General features: G+C 35.2%; 1 protein-coding gene across 1 annotated transcript in view; it reads left to right on the top strand.

Annotated features, from left to right (window-relative positions):
* The first annotated feature begins 3,761 nt into the window (after window positions 1–3,761).
* Window positions 3,762–26,637, top strand: part of LOC122810804 (tyrosine-protein phosphatase non-receptor type substrate 1-like) — a 50,999-nt gene continuing 28,123 nt past the window's right edge. Inside the window, exon 1 of the mRNA XM_044082365.1 lies at window positions 3,762–4,060. Coding sequence (XP_043938300.1) covers window positions 3,883–4,060 — 178 coding nt within the window. The 5' untranslated portion in view covers window positions 3,762–3,882. The remainder of the gene's footprint in view (window positions 4,061–26,637) is intronic.

Raw genomic sequence — 26,637 nt, 5'->3', positions numbered from 1 at the left:
ACTGTGATCTTTAGTTTCTTAGGCCGTACTTGTAGTGTGCTGACATCATCACTGTTTGGAAAGGGGAATGTGCATGATGTAGTTTGTTCTCCTAAGTGACAAAATGCACTTTACTTTCATACAGATATGTGCATACACAACCACCCCTCATTCAAACACACACACGCTTGCCATCTGCGGGATTTAAACCCCTACCTAACTATGTTATGACTCTTGACAGTGACACGTTAGCTGGGTGCGCTATTTGAATTACTGGGAAGTTTAGTTCCTTAGGCTGTACTTATAAGGTGCTGACATCATCACTGTTTGGAAGGGGGAATGTGCATGATGTAGTGTGTTCCCATAAGTGACAAAATGCACTTTACTTTCATACAGACATGCACATGCACAAACCCCATATTCACACACACACAGTTGACACTTGCTGGGTTCAAACCCCTATCTAACTACGTTATGTCTCTTGAGAGTGCCGCATTAGCTGAGCGAGCTATTTGCATTACTGGCAAATCTGCCCTCTCCTGCTGTACTTCAAGGATGCTGACATCATCTCTGTTTACAGATTGCAGTTTACAGCAACTGCTGTGTTGTACTGTTTGACAAAAGGGTCGGTTCTCCCACCTTTGTAATTGCACACACACTACTCCTACCTAACTACGTTATGTCTCTTGACAGTGACGCATTAGCTGAGCACGCTATTTGCATTACTGGCAAATCTGCCCTCTCCTGCTGTACTTCAAGGATGCTGACATCATCTCTGTTTACAGATTGCAGTTTACAGCAACTGCTGTGTTGTACTGTTTGACAAAAGGGTCGGTTCTCCCACCTTTGTAATTGCACACACACTACTCCTACCTAACTACGTTATGTCTCTTGACAGTGATGCATTAGCTGAGCTGTTTAAAAAACAGAATGACAAAAACGATGGAGAAATATAGGCATGTGATGAATGAAAAAATGTAAAATCTGTAAAGTTTAAAAACTGTATTACAAAATTCTGCCACACAAGACCATTTATTTTTGCTTCTGAAAAAGGGACGTAATATGCGTATCCTCTTTCTTTAAATTATTTGTGCCACTAATATGTTGGTCATATAGTGTGGGTTTTCTGTGTACTATACAAATTCAGCAATCACATTTGATGAGGTGGGATTCAGAAAAATTTATAAAGTGGTAAAATCAAAGCCCAAAATAGGAGCATACTTCCAAACAATAGGTACGTCATGTGCAGGCAGTAAATCAAGCCAGAAAATAGGAATTTCCCCCCAAAACATGGACAACTGAGAGATCCAGCCCTTCCTTATAATGCATTTCTGAATATCTGGACCCAGGGGGGCCTCTATAGGAACACAGTTGCAATCTACGACACAGGATCTCAGCAAAATATATAGTCTCATAGAATGCATGCATGATGTTGTAGGAATGTAGCCATATTTTTTCAGATTCTACTCTAAGATCCAGGACTGGTAGCCTCCATCTCAAATCAATTGTGACCCAACAACTGCAGTCAGAGGATAGTGTTAGGTGACATGGAGCCTTAGACAAAGTACTGCATGATGCCCCCTTCTGTTGCCCTCCAGTACCTCCTGTTTTGTTCCTGGCCTCCACATGCAATCCAGGCATATTTTTCTAAACACTCTTACTGTTTTGGTATGTTCTATTTTGGTGTGGATGCCTTTGACACACATCATTGACACTACTGGCTCTGATAGCAGCTGCTAAAACATATAGTTCAGATATTGTTGCCACTACACTTAACATGGATCCTTCCAAGTAATACATAAATAATGACATTCAAAATAGGTGAGCTCAAGTGTTCAGCAATGCCTTTTTATATATTCATGAATCATTCCACCATCTTGGTCTCCTCTATTTACATATCCTGTTTCCTGATTTGGATGAGTTGCTTCATTTGCATATATGTTTCTGGTTATTTGCATCCAGTACATTCATGCAGTTTTAAACAATGTGCTCCTGTGATACTGGTCTCTCTGAGTCATCTATGCTTTGCGCATATTTACTTCCTATGCTGTTTTATGTTGTACATCAAGCTTCTCCTTTGAGACCCCCCAGACATTCTCTTCTGCACCATTAGCATTATAATTTAACTAAAAGTTCCAGTTTACTTTCTGGGGTAATACAGTTAAGAGTCATACATTCTGAATTATTAGAATGTATGAAATTCTCACAGGACTATACATGACATTCTGATCAATGTTGCATTCTTATTACTACAGAGCTTACTGAGTAATGAATCTTTTGTTTACAGTTTAAAAAAAGTTCAGCATTGACCTGAGCTTCTGTTTACGTGTAAGTTGCACTTAGTATAAATCAAAACTTCTGTACTGCTGTTCATTAAAGTAAGTTTGCTGCAGGATGTTTTCCATTATTTCATACCTCTCCATGGTATTGTGTGTGTGTGTGTGTGTGTGTGTGTGTGTGTGTGTGTGTGTGTGTGTGTGTGTGTGTGTGTGTGTGTGTGTGTGTGTGTGTGTGCGTGTGTGTGTGTGTGTGTGAGTTTAATAGTAATAGTAGTCTAAGCACTGAAAATGCACATGATGTTTGCAACTCTTTGCATTACTCTCCCATGCTGGTGACAGTAACATAAAAGTGTAGAGCGATTGTGGGATGGAATTTTTTAACAGTAATGTAAGTCTAAGCACTGAAAATGCATAATATGCTTATAATATTATTACCCCATGCATTTTCATGGCAATGTTGCACTAACACACAAAAGCACAATATGTCTTCAGTGCTTAACATCATTACACCAAACATTTCTTTGGTGTGGTAGGTGTTTAATGCTGTGCAAAGTATTATAAAACACAATGTTTAGGTAATTCTTAGTGCATCATTGTAGAACATGGCAGAGAGTTCTTGAACCCTACTCTTCAAGGAAAAATATCATGCAATTCACTTGCCTGTTTTTTTTTATTTATTCATTTTTAACCATGGCAATTTTCCTTTCAGGCTAAAGCTAAAAACTACTAATTGCAGTGACATGAGACATGCTTGTATTTTCCTTTTCAAGGCCACGCACATGGAATGATTCTTACTGTAAGCTGACATTTAATAATGCAGATTCTGCATTGGTGATGTGCTTACATAATATGAGAATTTAGGCATAAAACATCCAATTAGACATCTGCATTGTTAGATGCCATGGTATAATACATGTTCTCATTCATATTACTATTTAAATAATACAATAAGGTAGACAGCGTTGTAATGCAATAAGGCAGAAACTGCTATAATGCAACAAGGCAGATAGTGCTGTAATGAAATAAAGCAGATAGTTCTATAATACAACAAGGCAGCTCATGCTGTAATGCAATAAGGCAGATATTGCTGTAATGCAATATGCCAGCTAGTGTTATAATGCAACAAGACATGTAGTGCTGTAATGCAATAAGGCAGGCAGTGCTGTAATGCAGTAAGGTAGATAGTGGTGTAATGCAATATGATAGCTAGTGCTATAATGCAGTAAGGCAGATAGTGCTGTAATGCAATAAGGTAGATAATGCTATTTCTCCATGTTGTCTTTACTTTTTGATGGAAATATACCCAACTCTAAGGATATAACATGGTTATCCTATTAACTTCTGATTGTAGGAAACTATGTGATTTTTTTTCTCTACATTTAAAATATAAATAAATCAGAATCTTGATTTCATAACCAGAAAACTTTGAATTCAGTGAGTCAACATTTATTATCGTCGTTTGATATATTAATTCATTGCATTAACTTTTTTTTTATCAGAACCTTCTCCTCCATCCGTCTCTGGACCAAAAGAGGGAATTAAAATTAACTCAAGTGTGGTACTAAGCTGTGTATCTACAGGATTTTACCCAGAAAATATATATCTTACTTGGTGGCAAAATAACATGGAGCTTCCTGGATCCAAACCAGACATCCATTCATACGGTGCACACAAAACATACCAAGTACAAAGTAACATCACTGTTCAAGCAACAATAGACTCATATATTACCTGCAAAATTAACCACACATCATTAGAACAACCTATCATCTCAACATTTACAATGAATGACATTGTGAAAGGTAAGCTGTGAATTCCTTTTTAAACATTGTTATTTCTCAGAAAATAAAAGCATAACTTTATAAAAAATGTATAGTTGCATTCATGTTCTGATATCATTTGGCTTGATTGCTCTAAGTAGGTTTTGGGAAAATTTGCACATTTATTTTGATTGGATGTGGAAAATTAGATGCCAACAACCAAATTAATAAGGCGCAAAATAACTGCTGGCAAGCTAGATGGAGATCAGCAATAGATTTTTTAAAAAAATAAGTATTCAATTGAAGCAAGTTATTTGAACTGAAAAAAAATAGCTTTTCTCTTTACTTGATAATAAAAAAAACAAATTTTTGCATATTATATGTACGTGATCATGCTTCTACAAATGCAGTACAAAAATTTTGATAATTTTTTTCAATTATGACATTTACAGTCTGCTTCTAATGAGCTGTGCACACAGAGCATTGAAGGCTGTCCCATGAAACTAGATCTGAAGACACTGGACAGCAAACTATTCAAGTAGCTCTGTTCGCATCAACAGTTAAGGAAGTCTACCAAAACATATTTATAGCTAGGTATACCTATTTAACATTTGTATTAATTTTCTGTATACAGCATGGGATATGTTATTGTATATAAAGTAAAGCAGGCAACACCTGTAAGTATACTGTTAGAGGAATTGTGCTTTTTAGCCACATGCACAAAAACATGTCTTTCTGTTTTTTTCTTTTCAGTAATAATCTATTGGATTTTTTTCTTTCTAATTCTTTAATCACCAAAGGCAATATAAAATGAATAAAAATAATCCAAATAAGTTAATCGCTGAAGCATACTGTCAACAAGGCTATCTATCGCTCTGTACCTAAATATGGAAGTGAAAACTGAACATTTTCCAGTTCATAGCATTTTATTTATCCTTTGTTGACCAGGTTAGTCTCATTAGCCTAGTAGCTTCTTTTCAAGAGACCCAAGATGGTATTTATTATACTAGGAGAAATTTGGCCATTGCATTGGGGAACTTCCCCCTGCTCACAGCTTTGGAAGCAGAGTAAGTGCACACATCCTGTTCCAGTCAGGAAGTTTGCAGAATGATTTATGGAAGGTGATGGTGATGCAAAGTGATCCAGAAAATGAAGAAGATGTTTCCTGGGGAGACATTATGGATAAAATGTAAAAAGAAGCAGAGTCCATCCTGAAGAACAATTGTGAGATGGAAAGGCAATCTTCCTATGTAGAAAAAGTGAAAGAAGCTGCAAGGGGAGTAACAGAAAATAAATAAAGGCAGTGGAGAATGTAAGGTGGAAGTATTTGGTGAGGATTCAAAATGAAGAAAAACAATGGATAGATATAACATTTGGGACAACTTAATGTTTCCTTTGGGTTTAAAAGCCCAATAGGTAAGATCATTTATTCTCAGAAACAAAGAGACAGTTTGTGACATTACCTATGAGATTGTTTATGCAATGACCATTTTTTTCTGGGGAATATGAAGGAAGAAGAACTGTAGTCTGGAATTTATAGGTACATAGGTTCATAGGTTCATAGGTTCATACTAGGCTATCTGCCCAAGGGCATTTATAAGCCTAGCCAGAGTGTGTTTGGCTTTCGCCACCCATTTTAAATTAATTTTGCTATGCCCTTTTTCGAGGTTAGTATACTGTGCCTCTGTCTAACAGTGACACAGAAGTGATACCCAGGGTAAACCTACGATCCCCCATCCATTCATCAAGATTCCTCTTGAAGAGGAATATTGTTGGTAAAAAGGATAACAGACAGGAAAATAGTCTTTACAGAAATGAGTACGAAAGAAAAAAAGAAAGGAAATGGATGAGAAATAAAATAGAATTATAACTTCTAGAAAGTTAAGGAAAAGGGAGAATATTCATTTTGTATGTAGTAAAAGCATTTAACAGGGAAACAAAAAAGATTTATGCACGATTTTAAACAGAAGTAAAAAGAGAAACTTTGAGAGGACATTTGAAATCCTTATGTAAAGAAGTACTGGACATTGTAATATTTTATGATAAAAAGGGTTTATGGACTTGTGGGTGGAGATTGTAATATTGTCTTAAATATAGAAATAGACACAATTATGTACATTCCAAGCATGATACCTGTTGAAGGAAATAGTGTGGTAAAATACTGGAGGCAACTCAAAACATATTGTTGAGGGGAAAAGAATGACAACTGATGAATAACTGTGATAAAAAGAAATGTTATATTTTTGGAGAAATGGGTCTTAATGCAAGAAAATATAAACTGTAATAAGGAAAGTAAAGAAAAAAGAGACAAAACTGAACAAATTTTCTGAAATATGTGATGAGGAACATGTAAACTGGGAAGTAGTAAAAGGAGAAAATAAGAATTATGTTGGTAAAAGGATAACAGACAGGAAAAGAGTCTTTACAGAAATTAGTATGAAAGAAAAAAAGAAAGGAAATGGATGAGAAATAAAATAGAATTATTACTTCTAGAAAGTTAAGGAAAAGGGAGAGTATTCATTTTAGTATGCTTTCTGTAAATGCAAATAAGAACATAGTGAGAAGGATAGGGGGTTAAGAATAGTGAAATAAATGAGATGTAGATATAATTGTACTAAAAGATACAAGATTCTTAAGAAGAATGATTACAAAAAGAAAAAATATATAGGGGTGGATAATTTGGAATTCGGGAAATGGGTGTTCTGGAATGGGTATATTCTAAAAAATGCAGTGAGATATTAGATATAATTAGTAAGAATGGGAAGATTGGCTATTGTGGATTTAAAATGGAAATAAAACGTTTATAGTTTTATAGCATTATATGCTTATGTTACATGTAAAAAAAAGAAAGTTTAGTTCTTCAGATTTAGTGATAAATAGGAACATTATAGTGACAAGAGATTTCAATTGTGGTTTAAGAGGCTAGTGTAAAAAGAAATGACCAGATGTCAGAACAATATCTGAGTTATGAGATGCGGTAAATTAATGCTTTGGGATAAAAATTCATGGACTTACAGAAAGGATATTTACAGAAATAAAATAGATGACTTCATTGTATCAGAAGGCTTAACTATAGAAGAGGGAGAGAAACTGTAATAGGTTTGTCTGATCATCTAACAATATGGCTATAGATAAAGGAAACCAAGGAATATATAAACATAGGCAAAGAAATAAAAAGGTTAAATGCAAAAACGTGTAATGAAAGAGGAAAGAGCTTAATAACACAATTATGGAAAGGTTATATTACTATAAGAGCATTTTATAAAAATATGGCCTGAATTGTGGATGACATTTAAGAAAAAATATAAAAAAATGTCTCTCACAGTGGCTGTATGGTGTGAGAAAAGTAGACAAAGAAGAGTATAGGTGAGTGTGTGTGTGTGTGTGTGTGTGTGTGTGTGTGTGTGTGTATTTATATATATATATATATATATATATATATATATATATATATATATATATATATATACATATATATATAATATGTGCAGTGCAAGATTTAGAAAATAATGATAGAGGATATTTTGTTAAATAAAAGGAATTATACAGAAGGAATCAAGAGAATTTAAGGAGTTATTATTTAAGCAAAAAATATGTCTTGTAAGGAAAAAAGAGATGAAGTATTGTAATACTGAAGTATATTAGTAAAGGGATATAGTAATGTAATGAGGGAAATGTAAAAGGAGAAATATAAAGAAGCCAGGAATAAATTATGAATATTGTAGTAGAGTATGTACAAGAAATGTTTCAAAAAGGGAAGAAGAAATTGAAAATAATATGGGAAGAAAAATGTTTTCAGCACAATAAAATAAAAATTTAAAAAGGAGACATCTTTATATGAGTTAGATAAAGTATTACGACAAGTAAATATAGCTTCAACTGCAGCAGAATACTTAAATTTATTGCTAAGAAAGAGGGGAAAAGTTAATTAAAAACTGGAGCTTCATAGTACTTAATAATAATGACTGTAAGATCTATATGAAAATAATACAGAAGAGAAATGAAACTAAGATACAAAGTGTTATGGAGGATAATATATATAGCTTAAAGGGGAAAGATGTCAACAGTTATTAATGATAGTGAGAGAGACTGTGGATGATATAAATAAAAGAGAACAAGATAAACTTATGAAACGGGATCTTATGAAGGCATTCAATACAATAGGACATGACATTTTATGGGTGATAATGAAATAATGCAATATAAGTTAGAAAATTAGGAAATGATGTATGTCTGCCCATAGCAATAATAAAGTAAATATTCTAGTAAATGGTCAGTTAAGTAAAGAGGTACATATGAGGAAGGGTGTAAGGTAGGGATGTCCAATGAGTCGTAAACTTTTTGCTGTAGTTATGAATGTGATTTATGTGAAATAAATTGTGAAATGAAAGAGGTTGGATAAATAATGCCTGAAGGGTTAAGAATTCCAGTTTTGTTAACTTATGCAGGTGATACTATAGTAATTGCAAAAAACAAAATGACTTGGATAAAATAATTAATGTTTTTCCTAAATGAGTGTTTAAAAGTAATAAGGGTAACTTTAAACAAAGAAAATAGTAAAAGATTAGGTATGGTTAAGATAAAGGCAATACATTTTTTACAAAGAAATATGTTTAGGTATAAATTTTGGAATATGAATGTAAGTAGAATTCAAAGGGAAGAATAATAGAAGAGTTAAAAGAAATTTACTTTTTCTAGAAAATAAATAGGAAAAAGGTTTACTTGATAGATTCAGTATAAATGGGAAAATATGGTATTTAGCAAATGTATTTATGTTGCTAACGATATTTGAGGAAATATTCCAAATATTTATTTGCATTTTATATTGGGTTATATACTAGATCCAGTAGAAAGAGGAATTTTGTATGTAAATAAAGAAGAAGGAGGTTTAGGGTTAATTAACTCACTGGCATATGCTGCTTCACTAAATTTATATAACGTGTTGAAGTGGATAAATGAAAAATATGAAAAAATAGTTATAAAATCTGAAATATGATAAATGTCAGGGTATAACAAAAAGGAACAAAAGAGAAAAAGAACGTATAAATGAAGAGATGAATGTTATCAAGAAAAAAATATTAATGTGGAAAATAAAAATGCTGACACTGAAAAGGAGAGGAAAAGCATGTAATTTGATTATAATGATACAATATTATTATGTAAAGCATGGGAAAGTCTAACAGAAGGAAATAAATAATAATATTGTATCATTATAATCAAATTACATGCTTTTCCTCTCCTTTTCAGTGTCAGCATTTTTATTTTCCACATTAATATTATTGTTAAACCATGGGAAAATCTTGCAAAAGGAAATAAAGTAGAATTTTGAGATTTTTTGTGGAGGCTGTTAATAGAACAATTACTAGTGAAAGGAAACATGTCATAGAAAAAGAAAAGTGTAAGAATATGTTTACATTGTAGGGAATATCAAACTTTTGAGCATATGTTTTTGAAATGTAAATGAATAGTGAAATTATGTGAATAGTGATGTAAAGAAAATTTCTTTGAAGATATAAAAGACGCAGATAAGATTAATATGAATGTGATTAAATATGGGTATTATAAAAAAAGAAGTAAAGGACACATTAAACGACTAGATAAAAATGTTGTATATGGAATGAAAGGATAAATGAAGATATGTTTAATGGAAAATGGATTTTTGTAACAATATTAAATAAAATCAGAAGGTGGTTATGGAAAAAGGAATTAGGGTCTAATAAGGATAAAACCTTGATGTAATAAAGCATGACTGTATAATAGTAACAGAAAAAAATGGAAAATTGTATATTTATAAATTTGCAAATATGTAAACATTTTATAGGGACCACTACTCTTTTCAGCAGATGCCATGGCATCATCTACATGCCCCCAAGCTTCCAAAAACTTAAGCAGATAAGAAATCTGTTTAACTTCTCATCTGAAGGACAAATAGTTTAAGGATTTTTTTCAGGTGTAATCTATCCCCACTGCTGCTTTTTCACATACCTGTAGGAAATAGGCAAGGATAAAGGTAGCGATCCCGCTGAATGATACCTCACCAAAAATTGGAGAACAAAATACAAAATGCAGGTGTAGTATCAAAACGCGTAGGAACCTCCAAAGGCACACCAATTCAGTAGAATATCAAGCGAAACACACTAGTAGCACTTACGGAGGATAAATCTTTTATTTGGAGACAGACATGAGCGCTTTCGCGTGGACATCCACGCTTCATCAGATATTATAATAAATGTGCCTTCTCAGCTTAAATATAAATTTTGAAGGCGGGAAAGTGCTCGTTAAGCAATTAATTACAATCAATAAATCAATTCAAACAAGTCAAACAAATAAATCAAGCCAGAACATAATAGCTGCTTAAAGGGAGTATACACAAAATAAAACAAAACCAGCAACAAAATAGTGTTGCCTGGTTCCTATAACGCCAAAACCAGCGTTAAACGAATATTTAAAAACTCTCTTGCATATATTGATTAGAATAGTAATTAAAATATATGAATCTGCATTAGAACATAACACTATCAATTCTGTCACCCATATATAAATACAATTGACACTTTAAAAATAATGTTTGATAAATACTGAATGGCAATAAATATTATAAATATTACATATTAAACATAATTCATAAGACACAAAAACACTAGGTCTCTGATTCTAAATATGATCTCAAATGTGTGGTTGTGTCATAATACCAATGTGTAACTTTCATTTATACCTCATGACAATAAAAATAAAAATAAAAATGAAAATAAAAATAAAAATGAAAATAAAAACAAAAACAAAAGTACATGCAAATTTCATAAATCTATACATTTTAACACAAAATGGAATTAATAATTTTGTGCAGCTTATCTAAGGTGCTGCATGAAGCACCAAAAATATATATGTTAATCATATTCATTTGCTTTCCTTATTTACTTCTGAGATGTATAAATTAATACAGTCAAAAATGACTGATATATCAATGAATTACTAATACTTCAACATTAATAACTAAAAACAAAAATATAAATAAGTAAGCATTCTGCTGAATAAATAGATAAATGTTTCAACCATTGACAACAGAATAGAGTATATACTAAGGGATAAAGTATATACAAAACCAGCATATATTATTAGTATATTCATGTTTATGCATGTTGTTCTTACCACTAATGAAAACAATCTTATTCAATGAGTTTGTATATGTGCTGCACTGATATAAAAACAGATATATGGAGAATGTGTATAGATACAAAATAAAATATTGATGAAGAACGAGTGGATGAAAAGTGCCAAAAAATGGGAACACGGAAAAAATCCATAAACCCCAATCTATCTCTTGGATACAAGGACTGGTTTAATCGACACTTGGTTGTTAATACCTGGTTCTATATGTGCACCCAGCCTTAGAATCCAATTGAGTTCCATGAGTGCAAGGTTGTTCTCCTTGTCTCCACCTCTAACATCCTGTTTAGCTATTTGTAAAACCCTAAAACAAAATGTGTGCGTAGGGAACTCCATGATGTGTCTCGCTAACGCATTGGTATCATTGGACTTGCGAATATCATATAGATGATTATAAATACGTTCATGGAGTTTCCTCTTTGTAAGTCCTACATAAAATGCCTCACATTTAGTGCAATTGGCGAGATATATCACATTGGAGGTATGACAATTCGCCCAAAACCATGGTTTAAAAGTGTACTTACTAGTAGGGTGTTGAAAATATTGTGTTTTAGTGATGAACTTACATCTGTTACAGTCATAGCAAGGATAAGTGCCAAACTTCTTGGTAAAGGTAACATTTTGTATAGGAACATCATGTGTTCTCCTAAGGTGTGAGTCGTCACATAACAATCTCTTGAGGTTTTTGCTGTTCCTGTATATGAACCTTGGATATCTACCAATGATGTTCTTAGTCTGAGGGTCTGTGGCTAAAATATGCCAGTTGTTGCTAACAACTTGTTGTATCTTATTAATGTCACTGGTGTAACTGACGATATAATTAACTTGATTGTCTCTTACTTCATTCTTTTTGTATGACCTAAAGTTCTCTTTTGTATGTCTCAGGATGGTATGTTGTTCGTCCACCACTTCAATATGGTTCAGAACCTCTGATCTAATGCTCTTGATCATGGAAGAGCTATAGCCTCGATTTATAAATAGTTCCTCCATGTATTGTGCTTGTATTTTGTAACCTGTAGGAAATAGATAACCTTTTCAACCAGTGCAAGCCTGCACGTATTTTATTTATTTATTTGTATTTATTTATTTAACATTTGTTTACCAGGATAGTCCGACTGGTTTGAAAGCATGTTTTCAGTGGAGGCCCGGGAAAAAAAGTTCCACAAAAAGTACAAACAGTAAAGTACAAAAAAAAGGAATACATTGAGAGACAGATACAACAGTACATCAGCACACATTTGTTACATGTAGTAAACTATTACAATCTTAAGAGAAGGCAGGAAATATTTAAAATTGAAAAACTATCTACATGTAGTAAACTAGGGGTTGGGAGAGTGGCCTAATGGTTAAGGTATTTACCTTACAAATACAAGGTGCAGGGTTTGAGTCTCACAAGGGGCAATTGGCTAGGCTTAAAATGGCTCGCAAGAGCAGTTAGCTTAGTACTAATCTATGAACCTATTACAATCTAGTAAAGGCAAAAAAATTATATAATTATTTTCCAGTCTAAATGTTCAATTAATACAATACAAACAGATATAAACCCCTGCCAATATGACTGCTTATAATAGCAGATGAATGGTAAGTGTCATATAGGGAGAAAGGGTGATTTCTGAGTATACAATGTGGGTATATTCTAGCCAGGGGCAGTGCAAGAGCACTGCCAGTTGTTGGTTAGGTGGGTCTTAAGAAGTTTTTTTAACATAGTGGAGTTGGTAGTGTTAAGGATGTTTTGAGGAATGATGTTACAGACTTTGGAAATGTAATTAGAATAAAAGGCATCTCCAAAGCTGTTATAAGATTTAGAGACTGAAAGAAGGGATTTATCTGTGGATCTTAGGATTCTGAGGTTAGAGTATGGCTGGATGAGGTTTTGAAGTGCAGGACAGTTTTCTGGTTTGGTAATGATATTATGGACACTACATATTTAATGGAAATGAAGGAGATTGGATAGTTCAAGCCAGCTGAGCTGGTGGAGTGCTGCACAGTGGTGGGACCTATGTGGGGAATTTGTGGCAAATTTGGCTATTTTGTTATAGCATGCCTCCAGCTTAGCTAAGGTAGATTTTCTCAGGTTAGTAAAGATTGGTGAGGCATATAACAGGGTGGAGAGATGATGGGTTCTAGCAATATCAGGCCTGGTGGGATTGGTGAGGAATTGTTTGGGCCTGTAGAGAGTGCCAAGGTTGATATAGGTTTTCTTGATAACTTCAGATATATGTTTGTCATATTTAAGGTTACTATCAACACCTAAAAGTTTTGTATGAGATGTGGGTTCTATTTTGGTGTTATTAGCCGAGAAGATAGCAAAGGGTGCTGTTGGATTTTTGTTAGAGAAAGGAATGAGTTTAGTTTTCTTGGGATTAAATATAGGTTGATGGCTGGAGAGGTAGGATTATATTTCTGTGAAGGATTTCTGTGTTTTTTCTTGTAGCTGGGACAGTGAAGGAGCAGCACATATTACAGTTGAATCATCTGCATATTGAATAGTAGTTGCCAGGATGGTAGCAGTATACAGATTGTTGGTAAAGACGGTAAAGAGCAGTGGGCCTAAGATTGAACCTTGAGGGGCCCCTACTAATACTGGCATGTGGAAGGATAGGCCATTTTTCCATTTGGCAGCTTGGTGGCACTCTTTGAGGTAGCTTTGAAACCAAGATAGTGTGGAGTGGGATAGGTTAAGTAAGGCAAGTTCATTTAACAGTTTATGGTGTGACACTGTTTCAAATGCCTTGGACATGTCTAAAAAGGTAGATGCTACTTGTTGGCCATTGTTATTTATGTGATTAATAGTGTCCTTGAAACTAAGGAGGGCAGTATTTATACTATGGTTAGTCCAGAAACCATGATGAGAGTTAGTTAGGAGTTTGTAATTAGTTAGGTAGCCCACAAGCTGTGTGGACATGTTTTTCTAGGATTTTTGACAGGGGAGATGGAATAGCTATTGGTCTATTGTTTGTAAATTCAGTTGATACAACACCCTTGTGTAGAGGGATGATGTATGAGGTTTTCCAAAGTTTGGGAATATATTGTTCTTTGATTGATCTATTAATTAATATAGAAATATGATAGGCTATGGAATTAGCAGATAACTTGAGGTATAAGTTTGGAAGCTGGTCAATAGCAAGGGTTGTGGGTTTTAATTTATGCAATAGTATTGTTATGGTTGATGTTTGGATGGGTGCCATGGAAGAGGCAGTGGAATTGTTAGGCGGTGGGGATGAGATGGCTGGAGGTGTGTGGGTTGAGTAATTTTGGAGGGATAGGATGGAGGTAGTAAAGAAAAAGTTAAACTGGGTGGCCAAATAATCTGTGGTATTGTAGGTGGTGGGAGGATGAGTTGAGGACTGTCCTGGTTGAAGAAGTTTTTTTTATACTACTCCAGAATTTTTGAGGATTGTTATGATGGATGTAATTTAAGTATAGCAAATTCTTTTATTCCTTTTGATTTGGGTTTTGGCTATGTTTCTTAGGTGAGGATAGGTCTCAAGAGAGTTTTGGGTTTTGTTGATATGATATAGGGTCCAGGACATGTCTCTATCTTTGAGTAGTTGTTTGGTTTCATTAGACAGCCATGGGGTATAGTTAGCCTTGACCTGAATTTTTCTAATTGGGGTTAGAGTATTTAGAATTTCAAGGAACTTTGTGTTGAAATATTCTACAGCAGCATCAAGATTTAGTTGAGATAATGGGGACCAGTTGCAATTTTGTAGTAGAGAGTTAAAGGTGGCTGTAGAAAAGTGCTTATTGCTTATAGATTCTCTGTATATTGTAGATTTTGGGATGTTGGCTCTGTGCTTGACTAGGAAGCTGGATAAGTGGTCATTTAAACTGTCAGAAAGAGAGCCTGAGTGCCAGACTGCAAAAGGTTTATTAGTTAGGATCCAGTCGAGAATTGTTTTTTTTGCCCCTGTGTTTGTCTATTCTAGTGGGTGAGTTTATAATCTGTGTGTATCCATATAGGTTGATGGAGTTAGAGGGGGTGGCAGAGGAGCAGGTGTGCCAGTTAGTATTAAAATCACCCATTATGATAATCTGCTGGTTGAAAGAAGTGGATGACTATGACAAAAGTTCTTCAGTGGTGAAGAGGTTATTACCAGGGGGTATAGACTGATATTATTATGTGCTTGTTTCAATTAATTTAAAGTTGACATATTAATATTTCACTGTTATTCAGTTCAGGAAGGGTTGTTTTTATTCTTTTGATGTTAAGTGAGTCTTTGTATAGCATTGCCACCCCTCTTCCTCATTTATGTCTGTCAGCTCTGTGGATGTTAAAGCCAGGGGGAGTTATTTCATTGTCAGTAATTTGGGGTTTAAGCCAAGTTTCTGTTAGAATAACTATGTCCAGAGAGTAGAAGGACTAAGTTGCATTGAGTTCATGGACCTTGTTTACAAGGCTTCTTATATTCATGTTAAGGATTAGTAAACTAGGAGTAGAAGGTCTGAGGCTTGTGAAGTACATTGGGTTGGAACAGCGTGTCAGGCTTGTTGTTTGCTGTGGAGGATAAGGGCCAGGATTTGGGTGTATGTTTCCACTTAGCTTTCACTGTGATTTCTTGTTAGGGAGTAGGAATAGGATTTTAGTGGAAAGCCTAATGGCCAGGCTTTTGGTATTAGGTAAGGAGACATGTCTATAAGTGAATATTTCTGTCTTGTTTAGTTTGAAAAGGCTGGGGGTTATGAGGATATTAAATGTGGAGGTATGGGGCTGTGAGTTAATGGGGTTAGTGGGGGATGTATATTGGGGAGTAATATTTCTGTAATAGGAGGTAAGATGGAGGATGAGAGAGACTAAATGAATAAGACAGTTTTCACAGGGAACATAGTGTAAAGCATGGGGAGTAAGTGAAGGTGGAGTGATTATGGATATGGTAGGTTTGTGTGCTTTGATGGTAGTGTGGTAAAAGAATAGGATGGGGTTGTGGATGCTTGTGGGTTGATCAGGTGTAATTGTAGATGAAAGGACAGCTAGTGGGTGTGGATGCTGATTGTTTCTGTTGGGTGCAGGGAGGGGCCTGCTGTTGGATTGGCTCTCTGGACTAAGTGGAGAGGTGTGTCTAGGTATAAATGTAGATGATGTGGGGGTGGGTGGGAATTGGGGGTAGGGTAGTAAAGCGGAGTGAGCCTGAGCACAGCAAGGGTGAATGGAGTGGGTTGAACCACACATGCGAGTGGCAGAGCAGGTCATTTTTTGAGAAGAACTATCAGCCAATTAGAGTAACACAAGTACCATGCTGAAGGTCAATGTTTTGATTTGAGAAGACAGTGGTTCCCATGGCTGGACTGGTACTGTGTTAGAAAGGGCACTCTCTCAGCACAGTTTGGTTCCTAATTTAAAGTTTCTGTTTGCCGTAGCTTTAGTTACCTTAATTTAGCTATAGTTTTGGACAGGGTGGTTTCAAGTTCACCCAAATAACACAAATAACATAAAAAATAATATAAACATTAAAATGTCACAGAGTAGTGTGTGTGCCACTCGTTCTTTATACTTACGTACCAGGTTAAACTATTAGCATCAGAAAAATGTACACGCACTTCATTGCCATGTTGGTAGGGTTCCAAATACTGTAGCTCAGCTATGTGACCAGCAAGCTGGCTGGTTTCTGACTATCTCACATGTTTTGGAGGGTACTGTATCAGTGGCTACGGACTGCAGAAGAAAGAGAAATCTGTGGATTAGGAGGTTAAGAAAATATATGGGGGAACAGACCAACAACTGAATGCAAGTGTTTTCTAGGCTAACACAACAGTTTAACTTCCATTGTTCTACAGTACTTATACAGATAGATTAAAACAAATGCAGAGTAGGATGGCACAATGCCGTTCTATTAGTGCAACCTATTTGTTTTGCAACTTAGGTAGCATTACATTTGACAGTCAGTGGAAATCTCATTAGACTCTTTTTGCACAACACATAGTCTATATCTCTCAGTGTAGCAATAGTTACACGTGTAAAGAAAAATAAAACTCATGTAGAATAGCTGAACGCGTAGCTTAAATACGATCTGACTAAACCAAACATCACCAAGATAACATTTGTTAAGTGTTCACAACAATGTAGAATTTAAACAGGCATCAGCTAAATACCATTTCCCTTAAGAAATGGCCTATTAATACTGTATTCTATTGCACTCAATTGTAGCATGGCATAACAAGTTCATTATAATTTAGGCTAATTCCTATCCTGCAGTGTTGTAAGCAGAGAAACAGTATTTAAATATACAAGCTAGCTGTTGCTTCTCAGTATGTACTCAAACAAAATACATTGTCTACTACCAGTAGTGACACTAGTATTTCAAACAGTAACAATTGTCCACAGATTCACTTGGTATTAATCCACAGATATAATATTACATCAGTACATAAACAGGCTGTAAAGCATAGCAGTTAAATACAGTCTTTCTTAATTAAGCAGACTTATGTGGTGAGCACACTACATTTAGGATGGGCAGTGAGTCTGGTGTGTTTGGAAAATAGCACCCTGTGCTGTAGGGTGCTATGTAGACTCAGATTGGCTTCTGCTTGGGGAAAGAGACCATTCAGTAGACCAGTGTGGATGGTGGGGTTGGAGAAAGCATATGTTTTTTTTAGACCAAAGGACCCAAATGATAGACTGGACCACCCATGAGAGTGGCAGAGCCAGTCAGTTTTTGAGAAGAACTATAGGCCAGTTAAATTAATACAAGTACCATGCTGCAGGTCAGTGTTTTGTTTTGGGAGAACAATGGTTCCTGTGGCTGGACTGTTACCATGTTAGAAAAGGTGCTCTGTTGGCAGGGTTTGGTTCCTAATTTAAAGTTTCTGTTTGCCGTGGCCTTAGTGAATTTAAATTAGCTATAGTTTTGGACAGGGTGGGTTCTAGTTCACCCAAATAACATCAAAAATAAAATAAACATTAAAATGTATAACACTAAAGCCAAAGATGTATCAATAATGGGAAGCGGGGGGGGGTTGCAGAGTAGTGTGGGCGCCACTTGTTCTTTATACTTAATTAACATGGCAAACTGCAGATATGTAGGGAAAACCTCACCACAGACAGTTAACTAAGTATGCTCTATGAAACAATGAACTGCCCATTGTTTCTCTGACTCATAAAGATGACATTTTGGGCTACTGCATGAACAGAAAAGAATGAATACCCAGAGGTTTTCAAGACTATTGCTATTGGATCCAAAGGTATCAGATTTCTGCTGGTTCTCCACTTATAATTAAATCACCCATGATTTCACCTTTTGAGCAGAACATATTCTTCTCTTTTCTTTATCTTTAGCTGAGGTCCCCACATACCTAGTTTAAGGGAGTAATCAGTGATACAGCACATCAGTCCCACCACACTGTCAGTGCTACTGACACAAGTAAATGTCCTTCAGAAATGTCTCACTCACTCAGAGTTCTCCATTTATCATGCACATGTTCAATTTATTAACTACAAAATTGTATCACCTTACTATAGGATCTTCTCCTTCTTGAAATGCTTTGTTAAATACATTTATTTTTCTACTCCAAAGTTACCTGTTAAATGTGTTGTGGACAAGGTTAAGTGCCTTCATCTCTTTTTCTCCAGCCTGCAAATATATTCACTGCTGTACAACTGTAGCATGCATACTGTTAGCATGTATCAGCTTGTATGAAACCAAGTCAAAACTGCAAAAAGTATGATAATGCACAGCTGTACATACTTATCCGATTCATTCAGGTACTCATATTCTAATACTCACCTGCTATTAGTGATGCAGGATGGCTTAAGGCTATGAACTAACAAGCTACATCTTGTAGCAGAGGGTTTCACTCACTCAGCCTTAATTTGTCTCCTGGGTGACCTTGAGCAAAGTGTCTATCCAAGAGAGCCAAAAGTCCATCACAGGAGGGACAGAAATTAACTTTGGAACACAGCAACAAGGAAATGGTGTCCAAGCAAGCAGATATACTGACAGTATAGCAGCATGCTGGCACAAATAAAATGCATTAGCCAATGTATGTGCCACATATGAGTTTTCATAGCTCTCCGGAAAGTCAGTGGCATGACACAGCCATTTAAACACCACATTTTCCAAACCATTTGTGATTGAAAAAACTTGTCATGTTATTGTATAGGCAGTACTCATGTGAACTGTCATGTCTGCAGTGTACATCAACAAAAGGTTCATTGCCTGTTACCAGACATGTAGTCCAAGAAGACACTGATAAGCCTAGCCCAAATTCCCCAAAGCACTGTCAGCTGGAATGCCTTTTGTGCAGAGTCTGCATCTCCTCCCTCTGTTTATGTGAGTTTCCTCTGGATGCTGCAATTTGTTCTCACATTCCAAAGACATGCATTGGGTATATTGGACACGCTAAATTGTCCATATGGTGTGAGTGTGTGGGTTAGTGTGTAGTGTGGAAGAACTAACATGTCAGGTTTAGTCACCTAGCAGTGTCAACCTTGGCTGTAAATGATTGTCACTGGTGAATTAACACCCCAACCCTATATACAAAAAAATTTGGAGAAAGGGGCTGTGGATGGATGGGTTAGTTTAAAAAGTTCTTTCTGTAGTTCTCAATTTTTGCTTTATTTAACATTCCCAGTTTTTGCAGTTTTCAGTCATGATGCCCAAAGATTTGGACCCTGCCAATTTTATCACTTCATAATGACATCACCCAAAAGGAAGGAATGGCTCCTGCTTATCAAATGATAATTTATATATGTATATATATATCTATATATCTATCTATCGATATATATATATATATATATATATATATATATATATATATATATATATATGTATATATATATATATATATATATATATATATATATACATATCTATACATATATATATATATATATATATATATATATATATATATATATATATATATATAAACAGCGTACACCAAGATGATATATTCCTCATTCTGATGGAGGTATGAGCCTCCTCAAAACTGACTACATGTATTGATCTGCACTTGTGGGAGTACATGTATATTTGCTGACCTCAACAGATCCAAATATATTGAAAGTTCTACAACATGAAGAGAAGAATATTTCTAAGATGGCATCTTTTCTTACTTTAGCAGAACCATTTCAAAACATAACAGAAATGGAAATAAAACCAGAAAATAAAAATCAGGTAGCAACTGAGAGTGCCATAAACAAAAGAAAGTATACTAATTAAAGGATTGGCTAATAAGGAAAAAAAATTGGAAAGTTTACATATATAGTGGTAAGTATAGAGACCTTCTGAAACAACTTGCCAAGACTAGACCCTGGCATGGCTAAGGAGAGGTGAACTTAAACCAAATGAAATGAAAGACTAATAATGGCTGTCTAAGATAGTAGACAGATACATGCTAGTTTACAGAGTTTATAGCACAAATAAGCGAAACAGACAAATGCAGGTCCTGTAAAACAAACAGAAACAGTTGCATGTTTCATTACTGGAGACACTCATAGAGACACTCATTTTAGAGAGCCATACCTCTCAATTGTTCAGATTTTCACAGCATGTCCAGATGTTTGCCTCATATTTTTGGTCTGTTCCTCATAAAATTTTGGTTTTCTGGCAAGTTGCTGACAAATTATTGAGGGCTGATGCCAGAAAATAATGACAGACATTACAGTTTCAAATGTTATACCCTTCATAAAATCCATGTTAAGGTAAAACCTGTTATTCTATCAACTTTCTATGATGGTAAGAGCAATATTTAAAACTTTTCCCTATTTTTGGGCCTTTGTCTCCCCATTATTTATGGCTTTGTCCAGATTACTTGCTGTAGGAGGTTGAGAGGTAAGTAGAGTGCCTATATACTGAAAGGCACAAAAATGTAGCAAGACTATTGTGCTGGGGATTTTGCAAAAACTACAATATAGAAGTAACTGAAAATCATTGAAAACATGAACTATGAGGCATTATAGAGAATGCAAACGTTTATATCATATAGGATAACATTAAAAAAATAGAGTAAAATAAAAGATATAGTAGTTCAAGAGAAAATAAAGTCAAGAGTAGCATTAATCATTGGAATTGCTTCACACTACAATTATAGAGTCTTACATATTGAGAGATACAAAGATTTAAAATACAAGGATTTGTAAGCAGAAATGAGAGCAATGTGGATGAAAGATACCCAATAGTACGAGAGACAGGACTAATAAAAATTAATTAAATATGTTATCAATACATGTAACCCCATATAAACTGCAGAAGGATACAATTCTGTGTACACTGTTGGCACTGCAAAAAGCAGTCCTAGTCAACATCAAAGAATGAAACAATAGTACTTTCATAAATTCTAATCTTACCCTGATGTAGAAATGGGGTCCATTTCTATCATAGTATTAGAAACCCAAAACACTTGGAGAAATTAAGCTGAAAGAACAGCTGCTAACTCTTGTTGACTGTGGGTCATTCAGCACATTTGAAATGTTGCTAGCCTGAAGGTTGGCATACTGGAGCCAACTATATATATATATAAACAGCGTACACCAAGTTGATATATTCCTCATTCTGATGGAGGTATGAGCCTCCTCAAAACTGACTACATGTATTGATCTGCACTTGTGGGAGTACATGTATATTTGCTGACCTCAACAGATCCAAATATATTGAAAGTTCTACAACATGAAGAGAAGAATATTTCTAAGATGGCATCTTTTCTTACTTTAGCAGAACCATTTCAAAACACAACAGAAATGGAAATAAAACCAGAAAATAAAAATCAGGTAGCAACTGAGAGTGCCATAAACAAAAGAAAGTATACTAATTAAAGGATTGGCTAATAAGGAAAAAAAAACTGGAAAGTTTACAAATATAGTGGTAAGTATAGAGACCTTCTGAAACAACTCGCCAAGACTAGACCCTGGCATGGCTAAGGAGAGGTGAACTTAAACCAAATGAAATGAAAGACTAATAATGGCTGTCTAAGATAGTGGACAGATACATGCTAGTTTACAGAGTTTATAGCACAAATAAGTGAAACAGACAAATGCAGGTCCTGTAAAACAAACAGAAACAGTTGCATGTTTCATTACTGGAGACACTCATAGAGACACTCATTTTAGAGAGCCATACCTCTCAATTGTTCAGATTTTCACAGCATGTCCAGATGTTTGCCTCATATTTTTGGTCTGTTCCTCATAAAATTTTGGTTTTCTGGCAAGTTGCTGACAAATTATTGAGGGCTGATGCCAGAAAATAATGACAGACATTACAGTTTCAAATGTTATACCCTTCATAAAATCCATGTTAAGGTAAAACCTGTTATTCTATCAACTTTCTATGATGGTAAGAGCAATATTTAAAACTTTTCCCTATTTTTGGGCCTTTGTCTCCCCATTATTTATGGCTTTGTCCAGGTTACTTGCTGTAGGAGGTTGAGAGGTAAGTAGAGTGCCTATATACTGAAAGGCACAAAAATGTAGCAAGACTATTGTGCTGGGGATTTTGCAAAAACTACAATATAGAAGTAGCTGAGAATCATTGAAAACATGAACTATGAGGCATTATAGAGAATGCAAACGTTTATATCATATAGGATAACATTAAAAAAATAGAGTAAAATAAAAGATATAGTAGTTCAAGAGAAAATAAAGTCAAGAGTAGCATTAATCATTGGAATTGCTTCACACTACAATTATAGAGTCTTACATATTGAGAGATACAAAGATTTAAAATACAAGGATTTGTAAGCAGAAATGAGAGCAATGTGGATGAAAGATACCCAATAGTACGAGAGACAGGACTAATAAAAATTAATTAAATATGTTATCAATACATGTAACCCCATATAAACTGCAGAAGGATACAATTCTGTGTACACTGTTGGCACTGCAAAAAGCAGTCCTAGTCAACATCAAAGAATGAAACAATAGTACTTTCATAAATTCTAATCTTACCCTGATGTAGAAATGGGGTCCATTTCTATCATAGTATTAGAAACCCAAAACACTTGGAGAAATTAAGCTGAAAGAACAGCTGCTAACTCTTGTTGACTGTGGGTCATTCAGCACATTTGAAATGTTGCTAGCCTGAAGGTTGGCATACTGGAGCCCCCCCCCCCCCTCACACACACACACACACATACATAGACATAAGCATCCATTTTCCTTTTTTAGATTTATATGAGGAATCATCTATTTAATTGTTCAGGCACCTAAGATATTTCTGTGATGAGTTCGTTTTGTACAGACCAAGTAAAAGATGAGTTTGTGTTGCCCCAGTAATAACCTCTGTAATTGCACTAAATTTAATCGACAATAAAGAGAACACTAACTTAATGGCACTTTTTTTACAGTCCCTTAAAATCTATTGGACGCCTTGTTTTTCTCCAGAACATTTTACTTTATTTGTTCATTAGGTATCTAAGTGAAACAGTCTAATGTGAACCCTTTCCCAACCATTATCAGAACCACAGGGAAATGGATTTATGCAAAAAGAGCACAGTTTTCTGTTGTAATGTATGTTATTCTGTAGTGAGTGAGCTACTGAGTGCCATGGCTCAGAGTGTTGTATGTTTCACTGAAAGTGTGGAGAATTTTTTCAGTGAAAATTTGTTTAATAAGAAAAGTGTGCCGCAAGGTGTTCACACCATTTTGGGGGTTACTATCTCCTAGATAGCCCCAGAGCTAGATCATTGCAGACAAATTGCTATCTTATGAACTTTCTCTACAATTTGTGAAAAAGTTTTCCGTCAATAACTTTTAAATCACTTAAAAATAATTGATTCTTCTCATACACTGTGTGGCGTCATATCAAGTCACAGCACTGAATCCGTATCACTTGTGGTTAGGCTGAGCAGTACATATTGAAGCTACCCTGCATGGCTTCATATCAAGTCACAACACTGAATCCGTATCACTTGTGGTTAGGCTGAGCAGTACATATTGAAGCTACCCTGCATGGTTTCATATCAAGTCACAGCACTGAATCCGTATCACTTGTGGTTAGGATGAGCAGTAGATACTGAAGCTAAGAGGGAAGTCGGTTACTGAAGATAAAGAAGAGAAAAGAAGTGCTGATACATTTCTGGGGCACTCATTTTAACTCATCTACATCAACAAAGTTGTTTTTGCTGTACTGTTAATTACAGCTACAGCTATGATCTTATGGGTTTCCTTGTCCCATTCCTACTGCTAACAGTTGAAAGGCAGACCACATACTATGCTTTACTTCACTGTACCTTAATCATGACACTGAATTTGCAGTATTCAGTGCTACAATTAATTACTTGAACTGAACAAGAATGCAGGAAACTCTTTCTGCTGTGCAGATTATTTTGTTACATGTCCTTTTCTGTCTGACTGTAATCATTAGGCAGTTGTCATCCAGCATGGTCGTAATCATGAATGTGACAATTAACTGACTGTCGGTAGGTGTTATGGGATAAGTCATATGTAACGAGTGATCAATTTGTACTTAACTTTACAGAGAATGTTCTTTTAGAAATAAAATCCTTGAAGCAGCCAAGGACTTTTTGACTTTTTCCTAGGGCAGAGAGAACTTGAAGTAATAAAGCATGACCAACTAGATCCAAGGGTTTTGTAAGGTTACTGAAGAATGAATGAATCAATTTCCCTTGTCAGCATTCAAAATAAAATTATTAGCTGGGGGATAGGATGTTGTATTCCTGAATATAGAAAGATAACAAAGTATAGCTGGCAAATGAACCTAGGCTCTACCTACAAATGGTCAAGCATGATTAATGTACTCCCCTGATGAGCAAATGTCAAATAAATAAATAAATAAATAAATAAACAAGATAACTTTAAAAAAAAATGTATACATTGATCAATGGAAACAAACTTCAACTCGCTTGCAGAGGCGAGTCTAACTACTTGTTAGGACTTACTAAAACTCGCCTCATATAAGCAGCATTTTATTGCTACAGAAGCATTGGTTATAGATCTGTTGTGAGATAGGATGGATGATTATGGTATAAGTTGATAAACCAGGGAAGAAGTCCACCATAATCATGTGGTGTGGCAAATTTGGTCTAATGATATTTTCAGTTTATTTTGTTTTTACTGCTAAAACAGATGTGGTTTTATGGTTGAAAGTGAAGTGATAGCAGTGTACAAAGAGATGCTTGCGAACTGAGAAAAATCACTAAGAAAGTCTGTTGGTGAATGGGGCCAGTGGAAGATTTAATTATGTTTTGTTCTACTTTCTTTTTGTTTGCAGCCTGTCCATTTATTTACTTTATTAGTTTTCAAAGGTGCCTGAGATTGTTTTGAGTGATTTTTTTGATAAATACGTCTGGAAATCCTTATGCCTTTTAATAGCCTTTTCCATTAGCTTTCACAGATTAATACATTTGTGTCTATTAAATGTCTATTTTCCTGCTAAGCAATGTCTCTTGAGTTCTTTTTTCCTTTTTGTGCATTTGGTGCCCCACAACTGACTACCTCTCATCACCCATGGGGGTTTACTAACCCTATATTAGCTTTTCCTGAGTTATACCAGACCCATGTCCTGGGGTGGTGAGGAAACTGGGGACCCTGCTGCAGTGTCATAGTTGTCAGTGAGTGTTTTTTTTTTCATTCACCACCCCTGTACACCCTCAGTAACACTCCAAGTATGGAATATGCAAAGAGTGCCTGTGCTGAACCCCTTAACACTTCCTCAAGCATATGACATCTACAGGATATCCCATTCCACCCATCCTCATGTAGAAACTGACAGTTGTTTTCCCTAGTCTACATCAGCAAAATGAAATCACAATGGTGTGTTTCTGGTGAGCACACCTCCATCCTCCTTCCCATCAGGATGGGGAAATGCAACTTTTCATGCCTGTACTGGTCAGGAACCAGCACTGTTTGAACTTGTCTTAATTGGGCCTGAGTTAGGACTTTATCCCCCCAACAGCAGTGGTGCAGGCAATGCTTTTAGTTTGTTTTTTGTTTTTCCAAAATTTAGGCTTAGTTTTGTACAATAAAGATGACAGGGAATAAATTTTCCTGCAAAAGCAGTAATTTTTCAGTCAGTGCTGGAGTGGCTGTGTTGGGCTTCTGGTTTTAAAAACAGAGAGTCAGTCACTGGAGGTTAGTTATGCTTTTAGTGTAGTTATATTGTGTTCAAAGCTTTTCATCAGAAGGTATTGATCTTTGTTGTTTTCCTTTTTTTATTTTGCACATAGCAGGAGCATGGTATAGACAAGTAGTCACTAATGGAGGAAGGAAGAATAACCATTTCAATGGCAAGTCTTGGGAAGTTTGTAATAATGTGGTCAAATAAGGAGAAGTTGTTGCTCTGAAGTTTGATTTCTTGATGAATGTATTGTATGTGAATTTTTTTTTTGTCAGTAAGTAAGCAAATTGTTGACCATGTGTACAGGGACTTAGAAGGTTTACATTAAAGTGTGCTGGAATGATGTTTGTATATGGTTAGTAGGTCTGCAGTAAATGGAGTATTAGTTGTTTAAAATTATTAGGGGGAGCAGGGAAAGTAATTTTGACAATGAATAAGACA

The sequence above is a fragment of the Protopterus annectens genome, chromosome 9.part0 (genome assembly GCF_019279795.1).
Source record: "Protopterus annectens isolate FY-2018-M chromosome 9.part0, PAN1.0, whole genome shotgun sequence".
Classification (NCBI taxonomy): domain Eukaryota; kingdom Metazoa; phylum Chordata; order Ceratodontiformes; family Protopteridae; genus Protopterus; species Protopterus annectens.
This window is presented reverse-complemented; position numbering and strand designations above follow the sequence as displayed.